Source organism: Tyto alba, unplaced genomic scaffold, assembly GCF_018691265.1.
Source record: "Tyto alba isolate M040663 unplaced genomic scaffold, T.alba_DEE_v4.0 Super-Scaffold_2, whole genome shotgun sequence".
Taxonomy (NCBI): domain Eukaryota; kingdom Metazoa; phylum Chordata; class Aves; order Strigiformes; family Tytonidae; genus Tyto; species Tyto alba.
Genome location: NW_024881282.1, coordinates 85,980,672 through 85,991,526, shown reverse-complemented (window position 1 = coordinate 85,991,526; position 10,855 = coordinate 85,980,672). Strand labels below are relative to the sequence as shown.

The window sequence follows — 10,855 nt, the reverse complement described above, 5'->3', positions numbered from 1 at the left end:
CGCCCGCCTGACGGAAGCGTTTCCCGCCCCCGCCGGGCCCGCCTGCGCGCATGCGCCGTGCGGGCGCGCTGACCTTCAGCGTGGCCGCCATGTTCGCCCGCGGGGTTGTCGCCGCGGTTTACCAGCCGCAATGGTAACGGGGAAAGGGGAACGGGTGGGGAAATGCTTCTGTGGGGATGCGTCCCGGTGGTGGCGGGGAGGTTGAAGGGGCGATGTTCCCCTCAGCTGTGTGGCGCCTCGGGCAGCCCCTGAGGTGCTGCGAGCTGCGGTGGGGCTGGAGGAGCGGGGACTGTGAGGCTGAGGGGAAATGTCCTCCTCGGGGGCACGGCGGTGGGCTGCTGGGGACGGGGGTTCTGTCCTTTCAGCTGGGGGGCTGTGTTGGGGGGGGGCGAGGGGGGGGTTGGGGGTGTTGGGCGAGGGACCTCAGCCGGGACCGTGGGGGGCTGTGAATGGGCGAGGCGAGAGGAGGGAAAAGGACAGCTTGGTGGGTGACAAGGGGCAAGGAGATTCTGCTCTTGTCAGGGAATGGTGTAGCCGCCTCTCCTTCATTTTTTTTTTTTTTTTTTTTAAAAGTTATATCTTTTGAAAGTAGTACCCTTCTGATGCCGTGCCGTCTGGCCTTCTTTACATTGTGCCATGACCCAAGGCAGTGGATAATGTGTTAAATGACATATGGTGTCACAGAACATAAGGAGAAGGAAGGAAGGTCTGGATACAAGGCGTGGTTTAGAGCGGCTTGTCTTCACTAACATGCTTTTTAAGAAACAGCAATTGCTAAATTTTCATCCCTCTGAAAGGGACCTGCACTTGATAGGTGTTGGTTTGCTGGAGAACTAGTGAACCATCCTGATTTCTCCTGCATTTGTTTTCAGGGGCCAAATCAGGAATATGGCAACTCTAAAAGACAGTAAGTACTGCTTTTGTTTCCTGTTCAGAGAGGGCAAGTGTTGCAAGGAAACCAGATGTTAAAGCATAATTTTGCTTAGCCTCTGTTGGATAAACTGATTTGTGATACACCGTAACACTGCTATATGAGTATTTGGCACTTATATTAAACAATTATCTTTCAGAAAAGGCATTGCTTAAAATGGTTTTAGCACTAATTTAGATGTCATTGCAGCAAACCAATATAGTTTTACTCAAACATAGTTTAAAAATAACATTATCATATGTGCTAACCCAGATTTTTTGCTCACCTTTAAGAATTAATTTATTTTCTATTATGTTTATTTCCTTGTGTGTTGGATACAGTACTGGGTACAACATTGGGAAGAAAAAGGTTGACTTGAATGGTTCCACTTCGATAATTCCTATTTAAGCTGTTCCTCATAGGTTCTTATACAGGGATATTGTGCTTTCCTTAGGACACCTGTTTTGTTTTCTTTTTACACCAGTATTTTTATGAGTCTCATTTTGCTACAGCCTAAACAGAGGAGAAATTTTATTCTGTTTCATATAGCATTGGGTCTTTTTTTTTTTCCCCCTGCCTTGTTGTCTGGGAAAAGATGACACTATACCTCAAATTACATATTTGTGAAACAGGTAGAAGTGGAATGAAAGATAATAGTAAATAGAATTTATGTTGGGCTAAATATTAAGTAAATGTTATGTCTGGAGGAGAAACCATATCTGTCTTAAAGATACATTTGGGTTAGCCAGATTACTATTCTTAATAGTTTGTTAGTGTAAATACTAAGGTCTTTTATGAGGTTTATTTACGTATTGTTTATTTTTTCTTCTTTGAAGAACTTGACAAGATATTTTTGGATGGCTGTTGCTAGCATTTTCTTGCTTGGTTTTGATGTCATTATGCCCAGTACAGCCCATGACCTTCAACTATTAATCTTGTAGTTACCAGGCGTTTGAAGTCCATCAAGAACATTCAGAAAATTACAAAGTCCATGAAGATGGTTTCTGCAGCAAAATACGCAAGAGCTGAGAGGGAGCTGAAGCCTGCTAGGATCTATGGAACAGGAGCGCTGGGTGAGAGAAGACTCTTGCACCGTGTGATGTGGGAACAGAGGAGGAAGGCTTTCATGGTGGTGATAAAATGCCTAGACTTTTTTAAACCTTTGGTAGATTTTTTTTCCAAGAGAATTTGTATCTCTAGGCCAATGTCACCTTGACTATTCCTTACAAGTAATTTATGGAAAGTGTTTTTTAAGAGTTCTATTATGAAATGCATTATGATTTCCGATTACTCTCTTAATTTTGGTTGTTAGCCATAAAAGCACTATAACTTGGAATGTTTGGCCTGCTTCTGTCATTTATTGGAGTTGTGTCCTAACTGTGTAGCATCTACAACTACTGCCAAACCTTCTTGCAAACTCTTGGGCTGCACGTGCTCCTGTGGCAGTGGACTTGCACAGTGAACTTCACTGAGTAATGACACTGATTGTGTGATAGCAGATGCAGAGATGTGGCTGGCTTTGAATTGTTTCTTTGTCACCTCTGGTCAGATCATGTGCAAGCTTGAATGATTGTGAAGGAGTTAAAAATAACCTGACTGTGATTTGAAACCGCTTCAGAAATTTAGTTAGAATAATTCAAAGGTATTTTGATATGGCCTGTTTGCTTCCTGGCACCCTCAAATAACTTACCCATCTTTTTTTCTAGCTCTCTATGAGAAAGCAGAAATAAAGGCGCCTGAGGACAAGAAGAAGCATCTCCTTATTGGTGTGTCCTCTGACCGAGGTCTGTGTGGTGCTATTCACACGTCTATTGCTAAAACCTTGAAGAATGAGATTGCCAACCTCTCAAACGCAGGGAAAGAAGTTATGGTGGTCGGAGTAGGTGACAAGATCAGAGGCTTACTTCAGAGGTAAAAAAAAGAAGGGTTTGGTTTGGTGGTTTTGGTTGTTTTCTGTGTTAGAAATTTCAAGACTGCTTGGAAAGTGTGGAATTCACAGTCAATTGCATTTATTTAAACTTCTAGATTCAAGTTCCTTTAAAAAAATAAAACCAAACCTGCTAATATGGCTTTTAATCATCTAGACATCTGTGAAACTGATGCACAGTATTATTATATTTCTGGAATAAAAGTCTGAAAGCTAGCAACACTTAACACTGCTACACATTATCATGAAGCTATCATAATAGTAAGTTACTGGGACTCATTGCCTCTTGGTGCCACGTAGATGTACTTTAGAGCATCCACTTGTTCTAACGCAGATTTGATGTTATTGCAGGACTCATGGCAATTACTTGCTGCTGACATTCAAAGAAGTGGGACGGAAACCTCCAAGCTTTGGAGATGCTTCAGTCATTGCCTCAGAGTTGTTAAACTCTGGGTATGAATTTGATGAAGGCTCTGTCATTTACAATCGGTTCAGGTAAGATTAAACTGAAACTGCACTGGGAAAATATTGGATAGAAGGCTTTGAAGAGCATGTTGGCCTAATGAAGTAATATGAAAACTGACTGTGACTTGTCATGTTTACTTTATTTCTTGAGGAGTGAGTGCATTTTCTTGTGTGTGAAGAGCCATTGGTTGGGTTTTTTTTTAATAGCTGTGGTTGGAATTCCTTTTTTACTTGTATAGTGTGTGCTATTACATTTACAGTTAGCATGTCGTAGTGTCCACGTAGTATCTGAGATCTTTTCATCAGGATTATTTCAGAACTTTGTGGAATTGAAAGGCTAGAAGCTGTCTATTCTAATTTGATTTTAAGCACTCAATTTAGGGTTAGTTGAGCTAAAGAGCCTATTACATTGTTTTTATACAGGTCTGTCATCTCCTACAAGACCGATGAAAAACCAATCTTCTCCCTTGAAACAGTTGCTGGTTCTGGTAAGTATTAACCTAGAAGTCACCAGTTACATGAAGTGATAAGTGACAGAAGAAATACTCTGAACATGGGAATATGGTATTAAAACATCTTATTAAGGCGCATGTATTGCAAGTTTAACAGATTGTTTTATCTTGGCGCTCCAAGGCTGACCTATCAAGGTGTTACGGAGCAGGGAGATTAGAAGGAAAGCTTGTAGTAATTTTGGTTTGAGATTCTCTCTCGAGCAAGAATTGTGCACATGCAAAACTCTGTCAGCTCCAATGTTTTCATCACAAACGGCCTGGGTACCGAGTGACTTTGCACTAGTCAGTAAAAATACTCCCAAATGTATCTTCAGCATTGCATGAGAAGATTAAACATAATACACCAATAATGTATTTGGCCTTGGTCAGAATCTGACTTCTCTAGTATTAAATTGAATTAAAACACATAAATTACTTACTAAAATTTTAAAAATCAGAGAGATTATGAAAGTACATGTAGTACGTAGAGAAAATCCCTCTACGTTGCATTAGGTAGAGAAGCAGGCTAGCCTAGTAGTCTTCTGCATGGCGTTGTATTGTTTTGCTAGAAGAAGTATACCTTGGATTTCTCTAAGTCCGTGCTCTCGTATTTTACAGAAAGCCTAAGTATCTATGATGATATTGATGCTGATGTCCTGAGAAACTACCAGGAATTTACACTAGCAAATATTCTGTACTACTCCCTGAAAGAATCCACCACCAGCGAGCAGAGTGCTAGGATGACTGCTATGGACAACGCTAGCAAGAATGCTTGTAAGTCTATACCGTGGGCTTCCTGAGACTTCAGTAGTTAAGCATGAAAGTACTGACCTCCTTTTCTGTAAGTCTTTGCTTCCAAAATTATAAGAAATGAGCTGGTTTCTCTCTTTAATTTCGGGTCTGGTTTTTTGAGCCAGTTCAACTGGGATTCTTTTCTGAGCACACGAATCTTACTCAGTACCTGGAAAGCGGGATTACTGTCAAGTATATGAGGAACAAGATGGGATAACTGGATTCTTTAATAAGAATATGAAATACTAATCTTGTCATAGCCAAATATTCTTTACAGTCTTCTCATGTTGTTGATCTGAGAATTTCCAAAATTTTTATAAAGCTGTACCTACTTGTGGGCCAAATGTAATTAGTACTGCACTGATTTAAAGGTGGGGAAATGGAAACAATGGTTAAATACTTTACCACCTGTCATGCAGCAAGTTGAGAATATACAAGTATTCCTTGGAAGGTGTCCAAACTGAGTGCAGCGCAGAGTATGCAGTTGGTATTAGTGGGAGACAGCCAATAGCTTGTAGTGTGGCACGGTGATAAGGCTTCAGCCTTAAGAAGGTGGTGTTGCATAAAGGATACTGGTGACTGAGCGAAGCTGATGTGATATGTAATTGGGCTACTGGGAACTGTAGGTGTGGCACTCTGCTGACCACCTTATCTTGAGAGAAAGAGATGATACCTTCTGTGTTTAAAAAAAAAAAAAAAAAAGAAAAAGAAATCTGGCTCCCTTTGCCTGAAGAGCAATAACTTGAAGGAAACACCAATGTAGTTAACCGACAGTAAAATCTAATTTAACAGCAAATAATGCATGCCTGTGTTATGTTAAAATAGGCTATGTCATACCACGGTATTTGCTAGTCTGTCAGCTGTTCTTCAGATGTTTAACTCTGATGCCTCAAGCCAAATTATCAGGTTTCTAAATCGTCTACTTAGTAGTGTTATCTGTAGGGGAAAAAAAAAATGAAAAGTGCAATAAGCCTCTTGATTGTTCACATGGATTTGTGAGACTATCTGATACTCTGTTCATACAGCTTCTCTGTATTTGAATACTTCTGTGTTTAAATTCCAACCTTAATTTTTTTCTAGCTGAGATGATTGACAAATTGACCTTGACATTCAACCGTACCCGTCAAGCTGTCATTACCAAGGAGCTTATTGAGATCATCTCTGGTGCTGCTGCTCTGTGAGTACCTGTACAAACGTGAAATAGGACTTGTTGCAAAGTCATGTAATGCTTGTATGTCCTGATTCAGTCGGGTTAACAGGGAAGGCTGGGGCATGTAGGTCCTAAAACCAGAGAAGACAATCCATGGCATGACTCCCAAGCTTTTCAGCTTGCGCAGTTCTACTAACAAGTGTGAAGTTTGGCAGTCTTTTTTGGCCAGTGAAAGTTAAAAAGCTGGTACAATAGATCTTTAGCCTCAACACCATCCTTGCTTGAACAGGTGATGTTTTTCCTTCATTTTCACATTCAGTGGATTTCCCCCCTGCTCCTCCCTTCGACCTGGGCCTTTCCTACTCTGTCTGCTGAAACAGCCCACTAGTGTTGGGTGGGGGAGAGCAACTCGGGTGACTGAAATGCTTTTGGAAAACTCAGCCTGTGGTGGTGTTCAGAAGTTGAGAGTTTGGGGGTGGGGTTGGAAGAAGGAGGGAATTTCCAGTCTGTTGATACAGAATGTGTATTTTACTTTAAGTTCAGTATTTTGCTTATTTCCCTGAAAAAGAAACTTTGTGAAGGTGTATACTGCAGATTACAAATGTGTGGGCTTAGACCACAATTTGTAACTGCACGTAGCTAATGTGTATTACATTTACATCTAACAGCTAAAAATTTGTGCTATACTCAGATGCAAATACATGTGTTAATATACTGTGTGTTTACAAAAAGCTTGGAATACATACCATATAGCAGTTACGTGCTGTATTGTGCTCCTCACAATACATTTGCGGTTATAAATACTTGCATAGTTTTGCCTGAATTTGCATGAGTTGCTTCCTAACCTGCTTGTTCTGTTTTTTCTCATAATACCATAACCAGGGATTAATCGGAAAAAGCGGTTCAGCCAAATCCAAGAGGTAAAGTTATGAACTGGAAACTAGATTGTGTTTTAAAATCAACACAGACAATATTGAAGTCAGATAAGGAAGTCAGAATTCAGTGGTGTTGGTCAGACAAACTTCTCTTCCCAAAGAGCTGGGAAACTTCCCACTGCTGGTTTGAATCTGCCTGAACAAAAAGTTCTTAAGGGTCAATAATTTTAAGCAAAATACATCCATGATAGCATACATCCACATTTGACATAATCCTCTGTGGTTTCTTCCTGTGTTATTGGATTCATCTGCAATTACTGTTTTAATTTTTTCATAGTGCCCTGACCTTATGTAATGACTTAAAAATGTCTGTATGTAAGATGTTGTACCAAAAGAGGTTTTTGTAGCAAAATAAGCATATTTAAAACTTAAAGGAAAAATAGGCTTGATAAATGGGGGGGTGGGTGGGGGGGAGGTGTTAAGGAATATCAGTGAGTTGAAGTATTCAAACTGGAGGAGACAAAAGTTTTAAATAAAAACCTAAATAATTAAAAGGGTTTTAATTTGCTTCAATTTTCCTTACAGGTGAAGAAGAGATCTTCTGAGCGTATGGTTTAACTCGCCTGTGTCTATGTTAACAAGACTGCTCTGTTATTTTGTGAAGAAGCTAGTAAAGCCCCAGAAATCTGTAAATTCTTACAATAAACCACCTACATGAAACAAATGTTCATGGTTGTCCATGGAGCAAATGTTCTTGGTGTTTAAATATCTAGGTTTGACTTGGTTGCTCTTTAAAACGTAATTTTAAAAAGCTGTGCTCTACATTTGGTAATATATCTGGCATGCAAAAACATACAAGCAGGTGTTTCTTTGAAGAGTGGAGGAATATTGCTCGTATTCACTTTGTGTTTAATAGTGTTGGTTTATGTACATTGTGCTGTGTTGAAGGAGGCGGCTGCAGAGTAACCTCTGCACTGTGCAGTTAAACACGGATCTCTAGCTTATTTGAATGCCATATTACTACTATTTCTAGATGTTCGTATTCTAAAATGAACTGAGCTGATCTACACGAGTCATTTCAGTGTTTATTTAGAATGCATGCTGGTCATATCATGCTCAGTGTGGGTGTGTATATTTGCATGCTATAAAATACGGTAACACTGCAGTTCTCGGCCCTCACTGGGCACGGCAGGAATGTGAGAAAGGATAAAATCTAAAAAGAGTATAGCAGAAGTGCAAGAAAGAAATGGAAGCAGTGCCGTGTAGCTATAGAAGTAGAAAGCTGCCACTCCCAGTTTGACAGACAGAAGGAGAGCCTGGAAGGGCTCAGTAACAGCGTGACAGAAACGAGAGGAGGGTTTGCAAATCTGGAGAATGGAAATGGCCTTAAGCTTCCAAACAGTCTGTGAATGTGAGACACCCTGCTGGATTGAGTTGGACCTAAGTCAGCTGGTCTAGAAATTGTACAACCAAGTGCTGAGCCTGAGTTAATGTTTCTTTAGAGGTAATTTGTTGGCTTAATGAAGGGATGTGTTGATGTTGCCCTGCAGCTTTCAGCATGCTGCCTCTGCGTGTACATCGAGGTGTGCACGTGGATAAAGGAAAAGCAGCAGCATGACCTGAGATGGGATTCAGGGAAAGGAGAGAGACTGTCTTGAAGCAGATGTGTTACATATTTAGAAAATGCTTCTAATGACTTCTTTTAAGGAACTACAGTTCTAATCCTGCCGCTCTTCGCACAGCAGCAGATGGGTCAGAATGAGTGAATTCAGGAGGTACTAAAATGTGGGAAGACAAAGGAGCCACTGGGTGTTGTGATAGCGTAGAAGTCCCAGATCTATGTAATTCCCAGTTCATGACCTTAGCCTGTAATTCTTTTAAGCATAATTTTATTTGTATTTAGAACCCCTTTTAAATCATATTTTGTCTTGTTTCCTTTCCTACCTAAGTGTAGGAAACACTGCTTTGAAAGTGCAAGCCTAAAAGGACAGTAGATTATTACTTATGCAGGTGAGAGCTAGCCCCATCAACTTCCATTTTTGGGAGGTAATCCTGATGATGTATGTTCCCATTTTCCTCTGTAAATTTATCCATCCTCTCTATTCCATGTGAAATAACATCCTCGTTAAGGAATAATTTAAGGCTACTGCTGGCTTTCTAGCGTAGCTCCCACCACCCTCCCACCCTGATGGCATGAGAACCCAGGTCTGTACCCCTAGGCCCAAACCTTCCCTACCGTGTCTGAGTTTTTGTTGCTGCTTGGCTGGCTGCCACCCCCTTGCAGGGTGGAGCGTGCAGCGGATGGGCTAGGGGGGACAGGCAGCTGCCCGTCGGTGTCACCTCAGGTGAGAGGGGTGACAGAGGTAACGCAGGGCACGGAAAGGCTGCTGTGTTTGGGAGGGTTGGCAGAGCAGACACTGCAGCAGGGGCAGGACCTGCCTGGGTCAGTGGCACTGTGCCACGCTCCTGCTGTCCCCAACACATCTGACTGTTCCTTTCCCCCCACACAATATGTCCTTTAATTCCTCTCATATAGGCAAGGAAATCCTTTCTGCAACCTCCAGCCTTCCTTTCTTCCCCCTCTCAAGATGTAAACGTGTACCTGGTGTGCAGCCTGGGTCAGGTCCATCTACATGAGGAGCAGCATGATCACAGAAGTTCCTTCCAAGTCCTTGAATCCCATGTTCATAGAATTGTAGAACGGTTTGGGTTGGAAGAGACCTTTGAAGGTCATCTAGTCCAACCCCCCTGCAATGAGCAGGGACATCTTCACCTAGATCAGACTGCTCAGAGCCCCGTCCAGCTCGACCTTGAGCCCTTCCAGGGATGGGGCATCTACAGCCTCTCTGGGCACCCTGTACCAGTGTAAAAAAAATGCCTTCCTTATATCTAGTCTGAATCTACCCACTTTCAGTATAAAACCTTTACCCCTCATCCCATCCCCACACCCCCTGATAAAGAGTCCCTCCCCACCTCCCCTGTCCCCCCTTTAAGCCCTGGGAGGCTGCTCGAAGGTCCCCCCGGACCCTTCTCTTCTCCAGGCTGAACCCCCCAACTCTCTCAGCCCGGCCTCCCAGGGGAGCTGCTCCAGCCCCCCCAGCATCTTCGTGGCCTCCTCTGGCCCCGCTCAAGCAGCTCCGGGTCCTTCTGCTGTTGGGGGCCCCCGAGCTGGCCCCAGCACTGCAGGGGGGTCTCCCCAAAGTGGAGCAGAGGGGGAGAATCCCCTCCCTGGCCCTGCTGCCCCCCCTGCTCTGGCTGCAGCCCAGGGCACGGTTGGCTTTCTGGGCTGCGAGCGCACGGTGCTGGGTCATGTTGAGCTTTTTGTCAACCAACACCCCCAAATCCTTCTCCTCAGGGCTGCTCTCCATCCACTCCTTGTCCAGACTGAATTTGTGTTTCGGATTGCCCCGGCCCACAGGCAGGACCTTGCACTTGGCCTTTTTGAACCTCATGAGGTTTGCACAGGCAGACCTCTCCAGCCTGTCCAGGTCCCTCTGGATGGCATCCCTGCCCTCCAGTGTGTCACAGCACTACACAGCTCAGTGCTGTCAGTGAACTTGCTGAGGGTGCACTTGATCCCATGGCCTATGGCATTAATGAAGGCCTTAAACTGTACTGGTCCCAGTATGGGCCACTGAGGAACACCACTGGTCACCGATCTCCACCTGGATATTGAGCCGTTGACCACTACCCTCTGGATGCACCACCAAACCAATTCCTCATCCATTGAACAGTCCACCCATCAAATCCGTATATCTCTCCAATTTAGAGAGAAGGATGTTGTGGGGGACAGGGTCAAAATTTTGTGTTAATTCCCTTAAGAACACTTGCGAAATTTCAAAAAGGGGGTCAGTGCATTTGCAGGCTTCTAGAGCACTGAAGAAAAAATTACATTTTTAAGAGGAGAAATGTTATGCCAGTTCAAAACTGCCCAAAGCTTCTCAATGGACTGAAAAAATGAGCAAAGAACATCCGCCTACCCTGACAATGAGCTGCAGGACTTTGTCACAGGTCCTGCCCCTCTCTCCTCTGGCTGCAGACTCGAGATGTGACTGGTACAAGAGACTGGGCTGTTTATTGACTAATTGACCCACTACTAATCATCTAGTAAATCAAGGGGCTAATTTGTGAACTAATTAACATCTAATAATAGACTGCTATTATTTACAAATCTGTCCTTCACACTGATTAGTTACACACAATTACCGAGTTGCAGTTTAGCACTTGTGTTACTAAAGCAGACAC

At 43.0% G+C, this 10,855-nt stretch overlaps 1 protein-coding gene and 1 long non-coding RNA gene across 3 annotated transcripts; one reads left to right on the top strand and one right to left on the bottom strand.

Annotated features, from left to right (window-relative positions):
• Positions 1-33: 33 nt before the first annotated feature.
• ATP5F1C (ATP synthase F1 subunit gamma) lies at positions 34-7,334 on the top strand. Of its 2 annotated transcripts, XM_042792569.1 has the most exons (10): positions 34-133; positions 873-907; positions 1,852-1,983; positions 2,617-2,821; positions 3,189-3,332; positions 3,726-3,790; positions 4,412-4,567; positions 5,666-5,762; positions 6,618-6,655; positions 7,196-7,334. In XM_042792569.1, the coding sequence occupies exons 1-9, from the start codon at positions 51-53 to the stop codon at positions 6,622-6,624; spliced, it is 924 nt and encodes a 307-aa protein (XP_042648503.1). In that variant the 5' UTR covers positions 34-50; the 3' UTR covers positions 6,625-6,655; positions 7,196-7,334. The 2 variants fall into 2 exon arrangements, with proteins under 2 accessions (XP_042648503.1, XP_042648504.1); XM_042792570.1 differs by lacking the exons at positions 6,618-6,655; positions 7,196-7,334 and having other exon boundaries at positions 5,666-5,766.
• On the bottom strand, positions 5,346-9,358 carry LOC116962361. Its single transcript, XR_004407530.2, has 2 exons — positions 9,213-9,358; positions 5,346-5,521 (listed from the first exon to the last, which is right to left on the bottom strand). It is a non-coding gene; the product is annotated as an uncharacterized LOC116962361 (long non-coding RNA).
• Positions 9,359-10,855: the final 1,497 nt, after the last annotated feature.